At 43.5% G+C, this 22,862-nt stretch overlaps 1 protein-coding gene across 3 annotated transcripts in view; it reads right to left on the bottom strand.

Annotated features, from left to right (window-relative positions):
* Positions 1-185: 185 nt before the first annotated feature.
* golga1 (golgin A1) overlaps positions 186-22,862 on the bottom strand; it is a 23,680-nt gene continuing 1,003 nt past the window's right edge. The window contains exons 2-24 of one of the 3 annotated variants that reach the window (XM_080893513.1): positions 22,583-22,862; positions 18,218-18,308; positions 14,783-14,857; positions 12,843-12,940; positions 12,737-12,769; positions 10,664-10,792; positions 10,324-10,493; positions 10,057-10,168; positions 9,894-9,977; positions 8,849-8,974; positions 8,573-8,668; positions 8,123-8,218; positions 7,858-7,953; positions 7,517-7,657; positions 6,817-6,891; positions 6,063-6,152; positions 5,860-5,962; positions 5,587-5,747; positions 5,229-5,390; positions 5,054-5,113; positions 3,331-3,555; positions 3,139-3,225; positions 187-2,874 (exon numbers count right to left, since the gene is read on the bottom strand). The exon at positions 22,583-22,862 is cut by the window's right edge and continues 3 nt beyond it. In XM_080893513.1, coding sequence (XP_080749639.1) covers positions 2,797-2,874; positions 3,139-3,225; positions 3,331-3,555; positions 5,054-5,113; positions 5,229-5,390; positions 5,587-5,747; positions 5,860-5,962; positions 6,063-6,152; positions 6,817-6,891; positions 7,517-7,657; positions 7,858-7,953; positions 8,123-8,218; positions 8,573-8,668; positions 8,849-8,974; positions 9,894-9,977; positions 10,057-10,168; positions 10,324-10,493; positions 10,664-10,792; positions 12,737-12,769; positions 12,843-12,940; positions 14,783-14,857; positions 18,218-18,308; positions 22,583-22,711 — 2,517 coding nt within the window. In that variant the 5' untranslated portion in view covers positions 22,712-22,862 and the 3' untranslated portion in view covers positions 187-2,796. Of the gene's footprint in view, positions 2,875-3,138; positions 3,226-3,330; positions 3,556-5,053; positions 5,114-5,228; positions 5,391-5,586; positions 5,748-5,859; positions 5,963-6,062; positions 6,153-6,816; positions 6,892-7,516; positions 7,658-7,857; positions 7,954-8,122; positions 8,219-8,572; positions 8,669-8,848; positions 8,975-9,893; positions 9,978-10,056; positions 10,169-10,323; positions 10,494-10,663; positions 10,793-12,736; positions 12,770-12,842; positions 12,941-14,782; positions 14,858-18,217; positions 18,309-22,582 lie in introns of all 3 variants that reach the window. The other 2 variants (XM_080893514.1, XM_080893515.1) reach the window with 2 other exon arrangements.

The raw sequence follows: 22,862 nt of genomic DNA, 5'->3' as shown, positions 1-22,862 counted from the left end.
ACATAATTAAGAGTGTTTTATGATCTAAATAAAGTGGACATTCACAGCTGTTGAAAAGCCGATGTGAATAACCAGACCAACGCACAACAAACACGTCTTTCTGAATGACTTTGAGCTACTCTGTACCAGTGGTGCCTCCCAGAGTCACAGAATAAAACAGTCATAGAAACATCACTGAGTCATTAAAAACAAAAGGCAGAAAAGCTCTTTGAGTGTTTAACACAGCAGAATCAACCAGGTTCAAAAGTGCATTCGTCATTTCTTTGATTCTCAGAGTATAAAAGCTGACGGAGTGTCCATAACCACGTCAGTCTGCTACCTGTAATAATAAACATGATGGCAAATCTGCAGTCAAAGATGTGCTCTTGCTTTCTCTATATACAAACAGATAAAACTTCAAATCACATGACTGACACTCAGGACAAGACACCGTTATGGACAGTGTGACGAGCTGGGGCAGAAACATGTGTGGGCTCAGGTCTATGATAACGATAAATATTATAAACGGATCACTGTTGACATTCACTGATTTATAAAGTTTTCAATGCATACAGTATGTACAGATTTCTCTTTATAAACAGCCAAGTGGAATGTACTTTGATTTACATCAGCAAAGGCAGGTGAAGGCAGAGCCTTTCCTTCATCATTTACAGAGCATTCACCTTTTTTATCATATACAGCTGTGGTCAGTTTACAAACTCGCATTTTGGACTTCAGTGATTTCTTTCAGCCGTTCTTTTTCCAGGGTGGACTGGTTATACAGTATGTGTCTTTAACAACTTAAAAAAAGAAAGAAGAAGAACTGGGTATTATTTTTTATTTTGAATTGTCTCCAAAGGGCAGTTGGCTTCATGTCAAGTTTGCAGACGTCTATTTCGGAGCGGGGCCTTGTTTCTCGGTCAGCACTCTCTCAGTCCATGTTGATGTAAAACTCACTTCATTGTGGATGCTGTTAGTAGCAGCTGTTAGCAGTTCATAGCAGACCTGACCCTTGGTGGTTTCTGGGTTGCTCCTGAACATCCTAACCAGTGTCTCATTTCAGAATGACAGCTCGACTCTTCTTCCAGACACTGGTGAGGTGGTGAGACACTGGAATAACTTGTACTTATGTACAATAGTTGAACTGATGATCTTGAAAAGTGTAGTTGTTTAGGAATGGGTCCAATGGACATTCACAACTTGTGTAAATTCACAGTTCTCCTTCTGCGACCTTCACTGAGGTCCTTGGACTTCCCACTGTTCTTAGTAATGGATGATGCAGTGAGTGCTGTCAAACAAAAACTTTATGCTGACAGAGAGAAACTAACAATTTTAGTCAATAACAATCACCAAGAGGGAGGGAGGGTGTGTGTGTGTGTGTGTGTGTGAGTGAGCGTGAGCCTGACTGTATCCTTGTCAACATGCACGATGTTTCAATGTTTACAATGATTCAACCCTGGGAAAAAAAACTAGTTCAAAGAAATACAAACCATAAATTACTTCACATTCATGTACACGATGAATGTATGAAAACTTTGACCACAGTTGTATTATTTCAGTTGAATTTATATACAGCCTATATTTTTCACACTGGTGTTAAAGGAGAGAGAAAAAGAAAAACAGCGCGTGGAGATCAGACTCAGAGTATCAAACAGCTTTCACATCAGTCTTCTTTCCCGGGCTGCCTCTGCGAATCAGAATGTGACTGCACCACACTGTGGCACATATTGGTATTACACGGGTGATCTTACATCTTTAATCCACCACAGTACAGAGAGCAACTACAGTTCAACATGCATGGAAGCTGGAGCAAGGTCAGCATTGCCATCTATTAGGAAAATGTTGGATTATGATGATCATATTGGACATTAATCACAGCCTTGATTTCTTTGATTGTTGCGTCCCAGAGTGTGGTTAGTTGCAGCCTAGACAGCAAAGCAGGTACTGCAGGTGGACCACAGGTCATTTAATTCACCTTTAAAGTTTGTCATTAAAATGTACAACAAATTATTAAAATCAAATTAAAAATAAATAAAATAAAAGTATTGATTAATTAGAGAGATTTCTATATTGACCAATTTTTGAACTGGTTGTGTTTTATTCCTCTCGGTCTCTGGGTGACTCAGTTGACCGAAAACCTCATCAGTGGCAGAGAAATGGAAGAAAAACTATTAATGGAGGATCAACAGCAGGAGAAGCAAAATGAATCCATTGAACCCAAACACCTGGTCCCAGGTTTGCTCTGCTCGGGGGCGAAAGACACTGTGTTGATTAAAGATGTAATCAAAGGTTTGTGTGACCCACAGAAGACTTTCAGTTTCCAATGCAGCATTCTTCAATGTGAGAACAGCTGGTCCTCTGACACCAGTGTGAACCATTTATATACCATTAAATAGACTCATTGATACTAAAGCCAACTGTACGGGTCAGTAAAGTGACCCGTTTTCATTAAATAAGCCCTCTGATTTAAAATGAAGTGATAAACAACAAGTTAACCCCAAAAACAACAGAGCGTTACTCCTGTGTGATGTCTCACATAGTAACTCACTTTTTGCTGACAAAAAACCATCAGATTAGTGTCATATGATTGAAGAAAAATCAAAAACGTCATTTTAAAAATCACCACTGATTATGAGTAAGCCTGCGTCCCTAAATGATGATGCGCAGCCCCTCCTCTGTCCTCACATCAGTACCTCCCACAGAGCCAGGGAAAAACTGGGAGGCTGGAGTCCTGCTCAGTGATGGGAGCTAGACAGGAAGGAGGTGCTCTGTCTTTTTCTCAGTCTCTCCATCACTTCAGCTCTTTCTGCTGTAAAATCAGCTCCAATGAGCTGATCCTGAGATAGAAGGGCGGACGATTCCCTTTGGAGAAGGCTTCGATCCAAACCAGGACATCTACAACACAAACGGGACAGTAATCATTAGCACAGACCGAGTATAAGGCAGCAAAGGTGAAGACATGATAATACACGTGATGACATTTGGCTGTGTCGGGAGGTTGGTCTGCTCTATAAAGGCAAAGCACAGTGACTACCACAGACTGTATAGAGGACATGGAGGTAGCTGCCATGTCTCCAGTCCCTCAGTCCAGTGACTGAGTCCGGAAAGGTTTTCCCACAGAGATTTGTACAGATGTCTTTTTGCAAAGAATCCGCCCACCTTGTACTCCAGAGTTTGCTTCAGCATGTCCTCTTCTTCTCGAGTGAAGTTTAGCAGCACAGATACAGCTCTTATCAGCTGGTATGCCTGTCAGAGCAAAACAAGCAGCGCACCTTCAGTCTGAGTGTGGAGCACAGCTGGGCTCTGACATGCAGTCAACACAAACCAGACTCTTGCAGAGTCACACGTTACCTCTGCCTCTCTGGATGACATGAACTTGAGGACGACGTGCTTGAGATACTCAAAATTAATTTCTCTTGAGTCATTGAGGTCCGAGGTGTTGGTCACTGTGGTGTTGGAGGTCGGGGGACTCGGGGTGGATGCAGGTGCAGGGTCAGGACAAACCCTCTCCGGTTTTTCTGCTCTGCTTTCAGGTAGCTTCTCCCTCCCTTCAGCTTCTGACTCAGGTTTTAATTTCTACAGAGCACGAAGAGAGAAAAGCACTCAAAGAATCAAATCATTCTGCATTTACACCCGATAAGCAGGCAGAATCCAATCAATAACAAATCTGACGATTAAGAAAGAACTTGATTGTTTTAGGTTACAGCAACAGTACAGGTTTGTGTTTCTTTGGAACCTGAGGCCTGTATGACACAGGATTCTGGCTTATCCAAGCACCTTCAGGGTTCACGCCTTTCTAATTTGCCGTAATAACTTGTTCTGTGAAGCTAACGCGCTCTGGAGAAGTCATTCTTTACTCTGAAACCTAAAACAGGCTGGAGCAGGTTATGTTCAGAGTTCTGTATTAAAAATCATCTGGACGTCGTTTGTTTACAGAATGTTTCACGATCCTCTGCTGGGCTACGACCTGTGTGCACAGCCTGTGTGCTCTATCTGAATGAAGCAATGTCACATGACCGTACGTGTTTTACTCCAGTGATTTGGAAAATGTATAAAATGTTATAATTCATTCTGATCTGCTGCTGTGGGACAGTAAGCTTTAATGCCACACTTCACTTCAGAATCAGAATCAGAATCAGAAAGGGTTTTATTGCCAAATGTTGAGCAGGTTTACAACATTAGGAAATTGCTGCGGTGCTTCAGTGCAAACATACTGTTATAAATACTGTTATAAATTACGCTTAAATAGACATGAAAATAAAAATAAGAATAATAATTAAAGTGCTAAGTAGATAGATATATACATGATATATACATGAGTGCAGGTGGTGATCAGTGCAAACATGGAATGATGCAGTGAACACAGCGTAGGGTCATGTGTTAGTGGTGGGAACAGTCATGTGGTTATTGTTCATGTGTCCAACAGCAGAGGGGAAGAAACTGTTCTTATGGCGAGAGGTTCTGGTGCGAATGGACCGGAGCCTCCTGCCTGAGGGGAGCAGGTCAAACAGACTGTGTCCAGGGTGAGAAGGGTCAGCTGAGATCCGAGCTGCACGCCGCAGTGTCCTGGAGGTGTACAGGTCCTGCAGAGATGGGAGTCTGCAGCCAATCACCTTCTCAGCAGAGCGCACAACACGCTGCAGTCTCTGTTTGTCCCTGATAGTGGCTCCAGCGTACCACACGGTGATGGAGGAGGTGAGGATGGACTCGATGATTGCGGTGTAGAATTGCATCATCGTCCGTGTTGGCAGGTTGAATTTCTTCAGCTGCCTCAGGAAGTACATCCTCTGCTGGGCTTTCTTGATGACGGAGGTGATGGTGGGCTCCCACTTCAGGTCCTGGGTGATGGTGGTACCCAGGAAGCGGAATGAGTCCACAGAGGTGATGGGGGTGTCAGTCAGGATGATGGGGGGGAGTGGGGCTGTGTGCTTCCTGAAGTCCACAATAATCTCCACTGTCTTCTGGGCATTCAGCACCAGACATATTTCATACTTTTTATGGCTACAACTGACTTTACATTAATGGCAATCTTATGACAATAGGAAAGATCAGCACTGAACATTCATTGTCTTACCAGTTCTTTCTGCAAAGTCCTCTTCAGTTCTGCCAGTCTCTGCTGCAGCTGCTTTATGGTCTGCAAACATCATCAGAGAGTTTTATGTGTGGGGTGAGTTTACCTGCCTTCATGCATGTAGTTTTTTTCATTCATAGCTAGAGGACCAAATGTGAATTGCCAAAAAGCCTCTGACCCTGTTCTTGTCGCTGAGCTCTTGCTCCAGCTCTCTGTTGACTTTCTGGATGTGATCCAGGTCATCCACGGTCACGCTGCCGTTCTGATCCTCCTCACAGACTACACTATGGCTGTGGAGCTGCTCGGTCAGGGTTTCCACCTCCACTTCCAGGTAGGAGATCTAGACAGTTCACACCAAGCATGGACTGTTAATTCAGTCTGATTAAAGTACTCAGTCCGTCTCAGTTTAACAAGAAACCCCATCAAGATAAAATAGTTCATGAGTGTGAATGCCTGGAAGTCACCTGCACACCGATCACATTATAAAATACAGCACAAGTATGTTCAAAGATGTCTGAGCGTGTGCAGGTGCTGACCCGAGCCTGGCAGCTGTCCAGCTGCTGAGTCTGTGTGAGCAGCTCCTCCTTCAGGCTGGTGACCTGGGAGTCTTTGTCCAGCTCCACCTGCTCCAGCTGGGCTCTCAGCCGCTCAGCCTCCTCCTGCACCTCCACCAGGGATGCCTGTCGCCCCTGCACCTCTGCAACGCAAACACAATATTTTGGAGACATAAAGAGCTTTAAACTCTTATTGTTCTAAAGCTCTTTATTAAGCGCCATCTCTTTAAAGATCTTTAGTGCACACGCGTGTACCATTCTGCAGGGATCTGATGTCCTCCTCTCTGAGTGCTAGCTTCTCAGTGACAGCGGTCACTTCCTGCTGTGAGCTCTGTAGAGCCGCACTCAGCTCTGCAACCTGACATCAAGCACAACACGCACACAAACAGTGAGGTGATGTGCACACAGAGTTACTACATTATTTCAGCAGAGGTTTGTGTTTGAGTTTATCCACTGACCTGTGTTTGCAGGCCCTCCTTCTGTCGTCTGGTTTCTTCCAGAGCTTTGGCGATTTCTGTGCTCAGCGTCTGTCGGCTGTTTAGCTCCACCTGGGAAACACAGACAGACCAAAAATGTGGGCTACAAATAACCTCTGCTCACTTCAAAAATCATTCAATAAAATAAACTTTAAAGTTGTATTTTTCGTCTGACGGAGTGAAAAACCTGCGCCATTAAACAAATGATTACAACTTATGACTCAAGACGCACTAACGAGGCAAATGTGCCGAAGAATGTGAACACTGGTAATATTAGTGAGTAATACACGGAGTAACAGCGACAACAGCAACAGGGTGAGCAGATGAACATTCAGACTAGGCTCAGAGTTTTGGTAGATCGACAGGCTCAGGTGTCCAAACCAGCCAGCAGCCTGTGAGCCTGCACGGCGGCCTCTTACTGCTGAGGGGTAAAAAAACCCTCACATTTATTCAGCGGAGATGACAAATAATGTGAACGGCTCCATCATGAAGAATGTGGAGGTTTCGAACCAACAGAAATAAGCTGTTTGTTGTAAAACAACTTTTTACTGTGTTGGAATTTTCTGATTGTTTCTCTTGTGCTCCATTTTCTGGACTGGACCGTTTCTGTGGTTGTTCAGCTTCTCTTTGTCCCAGTAGTTTTCATTTCCCCCACCACCCCAATTATCCCTGTTTAAATCAAATACATGTTCATATTCTTGAATAAAACAACCCAGCAGTGTGTTGTGGTTCTTACCCTGCACTGCTCCAGTTCTTCTGTCCGCTGCTTCAGAACAGAGTCCACCTCATTCATCTGCTTGTCCAGATCAGCCTGCCACATGTGCACATCAGAACAAGCACTGATTAAGGTTGGCGGTTGGACGAATATATCGTTTTTACGAGAGTGATTTATTTATTTGCCCATGAATAAGTTTGCTAATAATGTTGGTTGAATCTAAGAGAGGCAGTCAACAGAAAAACAGCTGTTTCAACTGCAGCCTCCTCAGAGTGCGCCCAAACGCAGCGATGCATTTCAAAATGTCACACAATGGTGGGAAGGGAAACAAAGAGAAACGGGCTTCTTTTCTCCACTCTAAAAACGTCAAAAAGTAAGTTCAAAATCAAGTCTTTCATCTCAATAAATGATTCATCCAGAAAGTAGCTATAGCAACACTAAAACAAAGAATAAAATAAAATATTCCCTCCAGACAAAACGTATAAATTCTAAACGCTCAAATCAAATGATTATCGTTGCTCCGCCCATCCAAAGTCTGCGCCTGAGTGAGTATATCCCACGTCGTCAGTTATTGGACTGCCGGCTGGAAACCTCATTACAGATTAATCCCTCTTTTGGAAATTCCATATGAAAAACATCATGTTCAGTCTGGGGTCTGCAGGTACAGATCAGACACTGGTTTATCAAACAGAATAAAAACAAATGCCAGGAGGAAACATACCAGCCGGGTCTGTAGTGTCTGTTTGTCCTTCTGTAAAGAGGCGACACAGTCCTCCAGTCGGCTCATCTTCTCCCGACTCTGCTGCTCTAACAAAGACAGCTGCTGGTCCAGAAAGGCCTTCTCTGCACTCCGCTCTCCCTCCTGAGCACACGGACAAAAGTATGTTTGGACATGCACTCTTTACCTTCACTGCAATCATGCTGAAAGTCCATGTTTTCCCTCCAAGAAACAAAAAACTGAGCACAAACATGATCAGACTTTGAAAGAGCACTCTGTAGCCTTCAGTAAATAATATCAGGCTCCTTTCTAAAGGCTCAAACTGTGCTTGGAGTGGCACTCACCAGTTTCTCCACGTTCTGCTGCTTCTCTGCGATCTGCTGCTGTGCACTGCTCAGCCTCTCACTGCTCTCTACAACCTGCTGCTCCAGCTGAGCAATCTGAAAACCACAATTCAATCAATATGATATGAATGAATACTCATCGAGGCTTCAGCATACCAAATGTCACCATGTAAAGTCTTTTCGATTTCACTTTGCAATCTCAGGTTAGAATCCTTTTATCACGTATTATTCCTCGGAGCCGGGTGTTTGTTGTCTCATCGCTTACTTGTGTGTCTGTCCTCTCTCTGTAGGCCCTGGACGAGTCGTCTTTGTGTCGCAGAAGAGTCTGCAGCTCAGTAATGGTGACACTCATCCTCGACACCTAAGGCCACAAGAAACACAACGCTTAAGTTTTTTTTTTTATATCTTCTTTTGTTCAAAGTAACGCGAGGAATGAAAACCAGAAAACAGGAGTAAATAAACATGCAGCTGTTTTAAAAAGAGGAAAATGCCACAGAAAGCAACAGAAATGAAAACAACAACTTCATAACTAAAGTAAGAAGTTGAACATTTTAAAAAACACAGCTTACACTGTTAGGCCCACTTCGATCTTATGTCCCCTCTAAAGTGACACACTGCTGACTACATCAGACTATTACATTACATTGATTTACACAGGGTATGTGTATTTGGCCCCATACAATGTTCTCCATCGCGTATGAATGTGCTGTTTTACCTGAGCCTCCAGAGAGCTGACGGCATCAGCGTGGTCTGTTCGGACAGCCAGCAGCTCTGCTCTCGTCCCGTCCAGACTTTGCTCCAGACTAGACTTCTGGAAAGACAACAAAAAAATGAATAAACTTATATTTGTGCTTCTAATTTCTTTTTCTCATTAGGAAGCCTGACTATAAAGACATCTGTGGGCCCATGAAACACAACAACACCTCAGTGAGCATGTCAACTGCCAGCCATGCGCTACTGTCATAAAGTAGACCCAAGACTTGTTCTTAACCTCCTGCAGCAGCTCCTGTAGGTGCTCATCCTGGCTCAGGTTCCCCTGCAGTCGTCTCTCCAACGATGTTACCTTCTTCTGAAGCTCCACCAACAAGCGCTCCTTGTCCTCCACCGTCACAGCCGCCTGATGATGGAGCAACAAGCCAATGACAGGTAAAGAACATTTGGTTTAAAAGACTGAAACAAGTGGAACAAACTAATGTGACCCATTATAAAAGAAGATTCAATTTGTTTACACGTCAACAACAACGTAAACGTGGAACAATAACAGGTTTTTGGGTGTTTTGTGAATTTAGTTCAAAATAAAAAAGTTTGTCGAAGCATTTTTTGCAGGAACGAATAGCCTGAAGTCTTCTTGGACTCCAACTGAGCCGCTCCAGAATTTTCCCTGAGTCACGCAGTTGATTGTGCTTCAGGTCATTGCCTTAAACACTGAGCAGAGCTTTTCCTGCAGGATGTTGTTGCATCCATGTTTCCCTCCGCTCCAACTGGTGTCCCAGTTTGTGTCACATGTACACAACCCCGCAGCATCATGTTGCCACTACTAGGTTGTGCTGAGCGTTTACTTTATGCCACACATACTGGTTGAAACTCTTTCATCGCACCAGAAGACTGTGCATCTCATAGATACTACAGAAGCTTCTCAGACGAGCGGTGAAACGTCTTCAGGGAACTTGAAGAAGTCCGGTCGCTCTCATAGATGGACGTTGGCACCTTTTGACAAACTGTGCTGAAACTCTTAGTGAAGAAAAGGTTTTTCTGGTTTCTTCACTGTAAATGTCCGATTGGCGGAGTGACGCACTAACAGCTGTGCTGCTGTTTATTTAGATGGATAGTCCAGGTTTATATTATTTTTAGCAAATAAAAACTAGTCCTGTTTTTGCTTTTCCACTGTAAAATGATGACGTAAAAAACGAGTATGAGCTATGAGCCAAAATGCAGAGGGTTCGAAAAATGATAACACATTATTTAAGCCCAGTTAGACACAGACTGTCGATGTTTAGCTGCAGGGCGTTACAGCTTTACTGCCCTCACGTTCTGACCTTTTGCTGCTGCAGCTTCAGAGCATCATGTTCTGTCTGTAATTCATGGAGGGACTTCTCCAACGTGGAAACCATACTCTGTGACTGAAAAACAAAGGCAACCAACAACAAGTGAATAAGCAGTTTTGGAGAGGATGGTAGTGGTAGTGTGCTCAGTGCTGACCTTCTGGAAGTCTTCAGAGACCTGCTGGATGACTGACTGCAGCTCCTGGCATCGTCCCTCTAGCTCGCCGACCTTCTTGTCAGCCTCCTCTCTGAGCAGCAGCAGCTCTTCTCTACATGGAGCCAATAAATGCTCTTTGAATTACAGCGTCATGTCACAAAATAAATCACAGTCCCACAACAAATCCAAGCTCACTTCTAGAACAAGCAACTAAATGTTGAAAATGCTGACTCCCTCCACAAAAACCGAATGTTGCATTTTCCATACCGCTCTATCTCCAGCTCAGAGTTGAGTCTGCAGCTCTCCTCGTGCTGCCGTTCCAGAGTCTGGAGCTTCCCCCGAGCCTCGGCCAGCCCTCGCTTTGCCGACTGAATATCAGCCTCCTTATGCTGAAGTTCCCGCTCTTGCTGGCTCAGCAGTTCTTCCTTCCTCAGCAACTGATAAACAGAATCCAACCATCATACCACATCGTAAAGTGTTTTCAAACCAATGTACAGACTCGCCAGTCCTGCACTAAGGTACAATCAGTGTACGACTACATAACTGACTGCCATTTTTCCTTAATCGCAAAATGTCAGGAAGAAGCTGGCACACCACATGTACGCACCATGTGTTTAACTTTAGCGAGCTCCTGCTGCTGAAAGCCCTCCAGTTCATCCAGGTCGTCCCTTTTTTGAAAGAGTGCTAAGCTTTGTTCCATCATCTCCTCTAGCCGAGCTGACAGGGCAGCCTTCTCCTAAACAAACACACCTTTGAGGTAAACATCGTTTCTCACATGCACCATTTATTGGATTCATGCAGGTGTACAGAATCTTAAGATTATGGATATGACCCCGGTTCACTGATGGCCTCACCAAGAGCTCAAATACCAATACACTACCGCCCCCCCTGGCTGGCTACACTCCTGTCAGGACAGGGCCCACCTCGATAACTGGCAGACAGAGTCACAACAAGCTCCTGCAGGAAGCCTGCACTGCGTAGTAACCTTCCAAGCCATCCAGTCGTGGTTTCATTTCTTAGGTTACATGTGAGGATATGGTGTAGGGTTACGAGTGACTTCTGGTTACATCATAAGTCACAATGCAGATTTCCTGCTGCAGTAATTCAAACATTAGAGGGACTTTCACCTGCTCTGTAGATGCTGTAGACACACCCAACTGGTAAAACCTAGCAAATGTGTGGGGTAAGACAGTTATGCAGAAACCTCTCAGAAACTCCCTTTAAGAGAAACCATGAGGCTGCCAGACACCTGCTAGTAAAAGCAGCTGCTCCTGCTATCCAAGGGAAAGACGATGTTTAGACACAGGCCTCGTGTGGTTTAGTCCAGGACACAGGTAACTGGTCCTCGTCTAAAACCCCGAGTCCTGTCCAGGTAAACCTACAATGCATGGACTGGACACAAGGTATGCAACATAAAACCAACATGGCAGGCTGTAATAGTGGCCGAATACACCTGGAAGGTGTAGAATGCCTTACTCTCTTCTACCTGAAGAAATGATGGGATCACGGCCATGAAGCACTGAAATGGGATGGCCTATGATTCAAATACGTTATGCTCATACAGAGTCCTGTAAGACCACGCTCTAGCACACAGAAGCTATAGCCATGATTAGCGTTTAGGCTGAGTGTTACAAACAGTTAAACCACCAGGTTAAAGCACTGAGAAGAATATTAGTGTTTTTCAGTTAACTTGGAGTAAAAAGTAATTGTACTTTTTTTTTTAAAGATGTATTTCTTCCTGATAGAAATGCCAGTGGCACCTTAGCATCAGCTACAGAACAGCACTGCTACCTCTGGTGAGCCAATTTACAACTGAAATACTGGGAACAAAGAAGCAGTGGCAGAGTCTTTAGCCCAATAGTATACTAGTCACCAAGAGGTGTTTGAATAACATCTGAGGCTATGACACTATTATATAACACTGCTCTGGCCACTCCTGACACGAGTGTCACTGAGCAAGTGTAAAGGAGCCGGTATGACGGTATTTGAGATTTTGTTGAGGTCACGCAGCCGGCGTCCCCCACAGTGAAACACAAGACAAATACCATGAAAGAACCAGTTGTAAGAGTCTCTAGTATTACTATGCAGCTTCTTTTCCCCCCACAAGGAAAATTTCTCCTTTATCTTCTTTGTGATGGGATATACACCAAACGCTGCACATTGTTAGCAATAACTCAGCATATTACAAAGTAATGGTATTCTAGTAGGAATGTAATGACTGAAACTGAGTGTTAAAGAATGATAATTTGCCCAACTGCTGGTGTAATGTATTTTTCACTCTTCTTATTTTGTGACCAGTTTAACGTTCATTCCAATCAGTGAACAGCACAGAAATATCAGCTCCTCCCCCCCAAACAAACTGCTGGGCTTTATCATTCTTGACCTGAAACAACTGCTCCCATAAACCCACCAGAGAAGTGTTTACTGAGGTCAAACGGACAAGAAGCCAAGGTCCAGTTTGCCATAGAGCTTTACAACTGGACTTTTTCCCTCTACTAGAGCGAAGACGTTACCGCCGTCAAGCCACGAGAAAGAATGCAGGCTAAGGTAATCCTGCACTGGGTCCAACCTTTAAACCTACAGACCACGTCCATCTTTTATATTTTTGTGGGGTGATTTTGCAATCTTCAAATTAAAGAATTATATTTGTTCTACATGTTTTAAAAGAAATGTAACTTACTTTGTCTGAATTGGCCATTTTCTCCATCCACTCCTGCAGGAGGAGGATAGAAAGTGTTCAGAACAAATCAGACCTCTATAATAAGTGAGACAGAACGCATCTTTACCTGATCTTTTTTCTCCAGCGCTAAAGCCATCCCCTCTGCCATTTTGGCTCTGCTGACCTGATGAGAGTCATTCTGTTCCTGAAGTTTCTTTATGGATGCTGAGCAGTGAGAGAGGGAGAAAGAGACAGACAGGACACAGAAAGGTTTGTATGTACCAAGCAGAACAGAAATGTTAAACAGCACAGAGAGCGGCGCCGTTAGTAGCTGTGAAAAGTTGGAGTCAGTTTAACAAGTGTTTTCATCCCAGAAGCAAAAACAGGCAGAGACGAGCAACGTGCGACACGTGGAAGAAACAGAAAGGTAGTAAAGATCCTAACACAACAAAGCCACCCTGAAGAAATGACGTCGTCTAGACTAAAAGCTTAGAACCCCCAGAAACTGCAGAGTTCAACTCACATTACTACAACACAAGACAAATAATCTTAGAGCAGCAAGTCCATCTTACTATGAAGGAAAACTATGCAGCAAGCAGGGAGGGACGGCAGAGAGGCCGCAGTGGGGCTTTAAATCGAGAGGTTTCAGGGAGAACTTTGAGAGAATAGCTGATAGTTTCAGTGCTAAAGATGAAATGTTTAACTCTTCCAAGATTCACTCATTAAGGATGTTGTTGACTAGATGTTCCAATAAGCTCTCATCTAACCAGTTCCTCATTTGCCACACGACCCCTGGTGCTACTGTCAGAAGGTTTACATCACTTATCTCCCTGAACTAGTCCATTATTTTTGTGAGGGACAGATATCCTTGTTTTCAAAAAAGATGTTTACCTAACGTTTAGGCAAATTAGTCAATATTATAGTAGTATATATTAAATGTATTTTATTTTATCCATTCACTTTGCTTTTAATTTGAATGGTTAGTTGCTGCAAGCCAGCTCCATTGCTTTGCATCTCGTGTTTTCCTACCAACTGGTTGGTGGCCATGTTGCTGTTGTGGTTGTCCTCAATATCATGTCAGAGGATTCTCCAAATCTACCACCCTTGATAGCAGCTGGGGTCAGTGGATTCTGTTCTAGTCTTGAGCTCTGCTGTGAGCACGAGGGTCGCTTTACCTGAATCTGCATGACCCTCATGAAGGCTGCAGAGCAGAACAAGGAATAAAATCAGCAGCTGCAATCCAAGATGCTGAGGTTGGAGTGTATTCAAAGGTAGAGACGGGACAAACTGAAGTGTTTCAGATTAACTGAGTCAGTTTGCTAAAACAGATGGCCAAAAAGTCAAGTTTAACATTTAAAGATTTTGCAAATCACCTGTTACTAAACTTAAAAAAGGAGGTTCAGCCAGTGTGTTTAATGCTCGAGGCTTTTAGTGTGAACATATAACATTTGCATACTCCAATATATTTAGCTTTGCTTGTATTACAGCAGGTATAAAAACTTTGTTTGCATCAGCATCTGCCACACGCAGCAGCTACACACAGACCAGGTTCCCAAATCTTCCTCTCTAAACAAAGTGGAAAAATTCTATTGCTACGCTTAATGAGTCACAAGCAAGTTGGTCTTGTTGTTCAAACCGTGCATTGTGGTAGGGTTTTGATATTTAGTTCATCACAGCGAATACAGTAACTTAAAACAATGTGAGAGACACAGCCCAACAAATGAGTATATAAATATATAGGTGGCTGTACCAGGTTTAATAGACCAGAATGAGAATGGTTTGAGAAACCACTTAGCAAAAGCGAACAAACTGAGAGCAAAGTGACAGACAAAGCATGGCTCTGGAATCAGTGCTCTGAACACTGCATACCAGTGGTTTGAAAAAAAGCCCAATCCTACTTTGGATTAAAAGAAAAGAAAAAGCACTTCCACAGCAACCCTCTGAAGATATTAGCATCTGGAACCCTGAACCATCTCTGTGAGCGATAATGTGTCAGGTAATGTTTAGTACAGCTGACAGACAGGAAACAGAAAGGAAGCTAATTGGGAGGAGAGTAGAGGTACGTACAATCCTGATGCCTTTCTAATGCAATTTCAAGCTTCTCCTTGGTCTTCTGCATAATTCGCAGCTGCTCAGCGTAGTCTAGTGTTGGGAAGTAGGGTGATGGGGTGGGGTACCAACAATACACACACAAACAAGGAGAAAGAGGCAGATGACAGTTAAGAGAGAAGCAGGAGAGAAGGTGAACAGAAGGAGTGGGGGAAAACAAAAGGGAGAACATGGTTGAGAAATAATGGAAGGTAAAAATACTGATGATTTGCTTATCTGAGAAAACCATAATGGTTTAAAGGCTGCGTGAGAATCTGCCACCTTTAACCTTTTTCTAGGGATTGAAAGTCATTAAAGCTACTAAAGGAAAAATGTGCCATTATTCTGAGAAGAAAAAAAGAAGTAGTCAAAGGAGCTTGCAAAGAAAAGCGTCTGGACTTCTTTAGGTTGCTTGAAGACGTTTCACCTCTCATCCGAGAAGCTTCTTCAGTTCTAAGGTCAAATGGTGGAGAGTCCCAGATATAAACCTAGTGGGAGTTTCCCCCCACAGAGGGACAAAAGGACCCCTGATGATCCTCTAATCACATGAGCCAAGGTGTGAAACTGGGTGTGGGTCCCAATCAGCCAGAGCTTCAGGTGAGCTCATTGTGAAACCTGGCCCCACCTTATCATGCGATTTCCTGAGGTCAGATGGCCCAGGATGTGAGTGGGCGTTAAGGCCGTACATTTTGGGAGGGACACCCTTCAACTGGTGCGGGAGTATGAAAGGGAATCAAGGAAACTAGCGGATTATAGGAACCATCTCCGTTTCAACCTAAGATGCAGACAAAGCAGAGTTGTTCCTAAGAGCCTGCGCCTTGGATCCACTGTCAGGGGATACAGAGCAGACTTGATTCTACACAGAGCACAAAATCAGCTTCTAAGTGAAAGGATAAGACAGGTCCATTTCACTATAGATGCCCTCCAGAGCAAGAACAGCCAGACCCTGCAGGAACTGGAAACCCTTCTACCCTCTCCAATCTTAGAAGAGGTTTACAAGTTTGTGGACAAGGCTCAGCGGGCCCAACACTCTAAAGGAAAAGAAAGACAACGCAGGAAATTCCACACCTTGCTTTCAAAAACACACACTCCTCAGTCTGAACCTACACAACTCAGAGAAGAAAACACACCTGAAGACAGTCAGGAGAAATGGGTAAAGAACTTTTCAGACAGGAATCTCACTGAACCTGAAAAGAGAGTATTAGCCAAAGGACTCAATTTTGCCATTTCTCCACAACAGTTGCCCATAGTGGACCTCATCACAGCCACAGAAACCGCCATACGGATTAATAAATTATCACAGAAGCAGAGCAAATCATGATGCCACCCTCTCCAGTGCCAAAGTCCCTCCGTCCAACCTCACAATACAAGAAGGCCGTCGCTTCCCTGAGCAAAGACCACAACATCACTGTTTTACCAGCTGATAAGGGAGGATGCACCGTGGTCCTAAACACTACAGATTACCACACAAAGATCACTACTCTCCTCAGTGACAACAATACCTACGAAGATTTGAAGCGAAACCCCACAAGCAGCTACAAAAAGAAAGTTATAGCTTGCCTTCAAGACTTTGAAAAGGACAAAATCATTGACCGCCTTACATATCACCGCCTTTACCCAGGGGATGCCATACCCTGCATCTATGGACTTCCTAAGATCCACAAGGAAGCTGTCCCACTCAGACCCATAGTCAGTAGCATAAACTCAGCCACTTATAACATTGCTAAACACCTTGCTACCATCCTTGCTCCTCTCGTGGCGTTCTTAAAGTCAGCAAAGAGGCACAGAAAAGAAGATCAGACACCAGCGAGGGAGGACAGACGCAACAACATTGTCATCCCCTATGTAGCCGGTGTATCAGAAAAACTCAGGAGAGTTTTCTCCAAGCATGACATCCCAGTGTATTTCAGACCCAGCAACACACTCAGACACAAACTGGTTCACCCGAAAGACAAAACGCCAAAACACAGACTTAACAATGTGGTGTTTGCTGTACAGTGCAGCGAGGAATGCTCAGACCTCTACATTGGAGAGACCAAACAGCCACTTCACAAGCGCATGGCACAACACAGAAGAGCCACCTCCACAGGACAAGACTCAGCAGTCCATCTGCATCTAAAGGTCAAAGGTCACTCGTTCGAGGATGCCAATGTTCACATTTTGGACAGAGAGGACAGATGGTTTGAAAGAGGAGTGAAAGAAGCATCTATGTCCACTGTGAGCGACCATCTTTGAACAGAGGCGGGGTTTACGACACCAACTCTCTGCCATCTATAATCCAGTTTTGAGATCCTCCCCAGACGCCTTAACGCCCACTCACATCCTGGGCCATCTGACCTCAGGAATTCGCATGATAAGGTGGGGCCAGGTTTCACAATGAACACACCCGAAACTCTGGCTGATTGGGACCCACACCCAGTTTCACACCTTGGCTCATGTGATTAGAGGATCATCAGGGGTCCTTTTGTCCCTCTGTGGGGGGAAACTCCCACTAGGTTTATATCTGGGACTCTCCACCATTTGACATTAGAACTGAAGAAGCTTCTCGGATGAGAGGTGAAACGTCTTCAAGCAACTTAAAGAAGTCCAGACGCTTTTCTCTGCAAGCTCCTTTGACTACGATGACCTGGATGACTGAGAACCTTCACAGAAAAAAAAGTAGTTCAATATTTATTTACAACAGAAAAACAAGCCACACACAGTTAAATACTAAAAATAATATTCACACTGAGACATTAACACAATCACTTCATGGCCATCAGTCTGTGCACTGCAGCATGGAGAGCAGAGAAATCAGCTGCCCTGCTTTAAACTGGCCTATTAGGCTCTTCCTCATCTTCTGTCATATGTGTCACATATTAAGGTCAATGCATGTGCACGTAATCCCTGAGAGCCAAACAGCTTTGAAAAATCTGTTTCAGCCCCGCCCACCTGCTACTCAAACCTGTTTGCCATTTGATTGAAATGGGATTAAGCACAGACTTTTGCCTTAGCCATATACTTTACACGCTCACAATAACTCCAGTATTCATGCTGCCCAGCTTTGACACTGTGCAGTAACAGTCGTGCTGTGGGGCTCATAAACATGAAGCATTCACACTCTATTACCAAGACCATAAAAAGTCTAAATGCATGTTTGTATATATGATTTTCTTGTTGGTTTCCATGGTTTCTCCTGGCTGAAAGGCCTCAGTCTCATGCAGCTAATCCTCAAATTACCTCTACTCATTATAATTCTATATTTAACATATGCATCTTTAACTTGTGTGAGATAAAACTAAAATCCTTTAGATGTTCTCAGATTATTATAATTATTATCAGTTAAGACAGGGTGCACTTGCATTTAAATTGAACTCAGATTGCTCCTAAAATCTGCTTCACTTCAGCTGCTTACACTACTGTTGTACATCATACCTGACAGCTTGGCCTCCAGCCTCCGGATCTGATCATTTCTTCTGAGGAGCTGGGCAGGAAGGTCATCCCTGGAGCTGCTGCCATCAGATGCCTGAAAATAAATAAAAAATAAAAATAAAAAATCAGACATACAGACGTTTATAGAAGTGGAACTGGTCAATCCATTGGTCCATTCATCAGGTGCTTCACAACAAAATAATGTTAGAACATAAAAACAAAAAGTTACACAAATACAAGTTTAAAAAGATGAGTTTTAGCTGTTCCTTTAATGTGATCAGCGAGTCTACAGATGCCAGGCTCAGAGGGAGAGTGTGCAGAGGCCTGGACCCTGTTGCAAAAGCTCCGTCTCCTTTAGGTCCCAGCCTAGTGTGATGGACGGTCAAATGGTTCTGATCACATGACCTCAGTGACCTGCCGGAGACGTATGGATGTGAGGGTTTTCTTATGCACACTGGTGTGTCCATGCAGAGCTCTAGAAGTCAAAACCAGAATCTTAAAGTTAACAGGGAACCAGTATAAGTAAACCAGCAGTGGAATTGGACAACTTTGTCAGAAGTCTCACAGTAACGCTCTGAACATCCAGTAAAAGAGGTTCCCAGGAGGTTTTGCTGAGACAGCTAACTAATAATTATCTGGACAAAATAAAGTAAAAGCATGAATGACAAGGTCAGAGTGTGACACCAATATTGCCAAGCATAACTTGGTAATATTTCTTAAATGATAGAGGCGAGAACAAACCAGATTGTTAGCATCAGTATCCAAAGTTAAAAGTAACACCAACAATCCTGATAGAAGTTTTAACAAAGAGCAGCGAGTTTCCATGACCTTCAACACAAATCTCACAGTGGGACAGATATGGACTGCTTAGTCTTCATTAAGTTTAAAACATGGTCAGTTGTCTAACTTAATAGAATGTAAGCACTATGCAGGATTTGAAACTCGAGGCTTAAAACAGATATAACTACATAGTAGTTATATCTAGAAACATTACATGATACACCACAGGCAAGTGGAAGAGGACATGTACTTTGAAGCAGCAGCAAAGCCGGTGCCATCACACTGGAAGCCTGTGTGTAGTATCTGACTACAACAGGTACTGAACAAATGCTAACTGGCTGAAACGTGGGCTCACCATGAGGGAGAGAAACAGGATAAAGCACCAAAGGTGACAAACACCCTGAGAAGCATGGCACGACTTTAATGGTTTCATACTCTGTTTTTACATCACTACAAAGAAGACAAACAAACAAGATTAGCGTGCAGGACAGTCCACATATTTTTGACACGGCCCGCTGGTGTCAGTTAACAGCTACAACATGTAGATGACGGTCTGCAAAGCTCTGCATATGCTCTGGAGTGTGTCCTGACATAAACTCTCCAAGCCTCTGGAGCTCTACTGCAGGGATGATGCAGTCATTTGAGATTTTGTCCAAAATATACCAAAGCACACCTGCATCCATGTCCGCACGAAAAGGCCTCTATGCTATCTGACATGTCATCAATTCTTCTTGTAACTGTATTTTCAAACAAAGACAACACTGACAGCTTTTCTAGCATCTCAGTGTACCAGGACATCTACACTGTTATTGGAGAGTGTTGCCGTTATTGTTTTAGGGCTGCCACAAACGATCATTTTGATAGTCGACTAGTCACCGATTATTTTTGCGATTAGTCGACTAATCAGATCATCATCCATTGGACGTAAAGCTTATTGCACCAGCAGCATCTGCTCATATAACTATCATTAGCTTACAGCTTTAAGTGTTTAAGGTCTGTGCTAACTAAAAATAAAGACAAGATGATAGTTTATTAAATTTTAATGAAATTTGCAGATTGTTTCGGTGAAGTTTAATGAACTCCTTGCTATCTAAAATATAACAGGACACTGGAGTATATTCTGAGCATCTCACACTTCTGATAATCAGCTGTCTGCTTGATGTTTATTCAGCTGTGTAAAAACTATAACTTTAATCTCAGCCAAACCGATTTACTCAGGAACAAATAAAATACTAAAAAAAAAAAAAAAGCCAAACAATAACATTTTAAGTTATCTAAGTGACTCATATATCATGTTTAACCTGAGTAGTGACAGAAGGCCGTGGGTTTGAAAACGATTTGCGGGGAGTCCGGTGTTCTCACGGCTCTAGTGAGCCTTGCCCCCGGCTAGCTATCGAGCTAGTGGGTAACAGACGTCTCCGAAAACGTCGGAGCGCTTTTGAAAATATGCGGTGTCCTGATAAACTGAGCAGATATTTGAGGTTTACACAGCTACATTCTCGCCTGAAAATATGTTAAACGTTTATTTTGTGACCCAGAAAGAATAATAAGAGTAACATTAAAACTAACTAGCTGCCGCCATTGTTGGAAACTGCGCTGGGCCGCGCTATGAATTCTGGGACACAGCTGCTTCTTCTTCTTCTTCTTCGGGGTTTAACGGTAGCTGACATCCTTGTACACGCAGTGCTGCCATCTTCTGTTTCAGTCCGTTATTACACTCTTAAATCCTGCCACTTATTCCTGCGTCTTTTGTGATCTTACAAAGCTTCAAACGACGCGTCGACTATTAAATCAGTCGTCGACGATTTTGATAGTCGACGTAATCGTGACTAGTCGACAAATCGTGGCAGCCCTATTGTGTTTCTAGTTTTATTTTACTGTTTTGCCATCAATTCAGTGTTTTATTAACATAGACTTTGCCACAATGGTCAGACCATCGCAGACTCCTCGAGTCTTGACGTCTATAGGTGGGCCCAGTGCCTTTCAAAGTAGGCTAGATTTCTAACAGAAGGTCTGATTGGTTTCCAAGTCCCTCTTTAGCCTGTGGCACCAAGATAGCATTAGCCAACTCCCGACAGCACAGTTGATCCTACCTTTTGTGTAGTTGTAGATTGTAGTAATGATGTATTGTCATAAAATATGGCGGTGGCTGGACTTGACTCAGCATGCCATCTGAGAACCAGTGTTTTAAATCATGGAAAGATGTTCTGCTGGGTCACATGACAAATGCTGGTCAGCTGCAAGAAAGCTCCAACAAAATAAATTGGATGACAGAAAAATACATGTGCCAGCAGTAAGAGTTGTGCAGACAAGCTGGCCAGGGTGTGCAGCTATGCTACTATGTTTGTTATACTACAAATCAAAAACACAAAGTAACATATCAGCCGGCTGTAACACGACTAAGCAACTTCACTAAATTATTTAGTCAGCTGTAACGGAGCCTCAGGAGTCTGGCTTCCTCTCTCGAGAGCTACTTATTAGAGCTACTAACACTGAGATGGATCTGATTAACAAACTATAATGGAAGCAATTGGAAAATTGTTCTTAAATAAGGAAAACAGTCAAGTACAATAACATAATATACACAGCATTGCAATAAATGTGTTGATCTTAAGACTGGACTCAAATATGATCATGAAGACACACAATCAGTACAAAAGAGCCAATCTCCACTCTACCATCACCTTTACTATAGGCATGCTGGAAGACTGTTTACTTAGCCTGGCAGGGCGAAGGACACGGTCTCAGCTGAACTCTGGACACACACACACACACACACACACACGGCGGGTTTGGGCCCAGCGCTGGAAAAATAGCTGCAGGGCAGGATGGCTGCTGTGTTTGCTTACTCCTCACCCCCTACCCAATCCAGTTGCTTGTCACGTGCTCCATAATGTTGTGCTGTGGACATCTATGTGCTTTCTGTGCAGAGGAGTTTTTTTTGTTTTCTGTTCTCATGCTGTCCTCCCAGGAGCCCAGCATGAGTAGAGGTCTATATTTTTCACTCTTGGACTTTCCCATTGTAGTGTAATACTACCAATCCCCGACCTGTCTCCCCATGTGATGTCCCATTTCACTGCAGGGCAACTTGCATGTGACAAATAAAGGTCTGATTGATTGATTGATCGATGTCCATCAAAACTAAGGGCTGCTACCCAGGAATGGCTCTGCTGACAGCCAGAGGATAACTAATTTACCAGGGCCACAGTGTTTAGCATCAACAGGAGCTGCCAGAGAAGCACAGTAAGGCCTTCATATATGAGCTTTGACACTGACAATTTACACGCATACGCAATCCCACTAGTAGATCCACAACTGCAGAATGCAAAAACAGGAACAATAAATACGTGAAATACAATATGAAACTAAAAAATAAGCAAAGCAGCACTCCAAGGACCTGTGAACATGTTAAAGTAATATAGGAAAACATATTGCAAACTGTTACTGAGTGACCACCCAGAGATGAATGTTTTCTGTCATGTTAAAGCAAAAAGAACAAGGACAAGTCTGAAGTCTACTCCTCCTTTTTTCTATTAATAAACTTGGTCTATGTTAGTAACCAAACTGTCAAAATTCTAAAGAACTTACAAAGTCATCCCCGGAGTCTGCTCCCACTGAGGTGATGGATTCCTTGCTGATGGTACGGGGTATGCGAACACCACTCCGAGGTGCTGTGGCGGCCTCCTCTGCAATCTTCTTTTTCAGTTTAGCAAACATATTCTTCTTTCAGTTTCTCTTCTTGGGTGCAGTTCAGTTTCTTCACCCAGTGCTCAGAGTTTAAGGCTCCCTGCTGTGTCGCCTCAGACAGCACCACTTCCTTATGCAGTAACACCTGAAAGAGGTTCCTGATAGTACTTCCATACTGCTA

Source organism: Rhamphochromis sp. 'chilingali' (assembly GCF_963969265.1).
Source record: "Rhamphochromis sp. 'chilingali' genome assembly, chromosome: 10".
In the NCBI taxonomy this organism is placed as follows: Eukaryota; Metazoa; Chordata; class Actinopteri; order Cichliformes; family Cichlidae; genus Rhamphochromis; species Rhamphochromis sp. 'chilingali'.
Note: the sequence above shows the minus strand (reverse complement) of the source record. Positions and strands in the feature narration are given on the sequence as shown.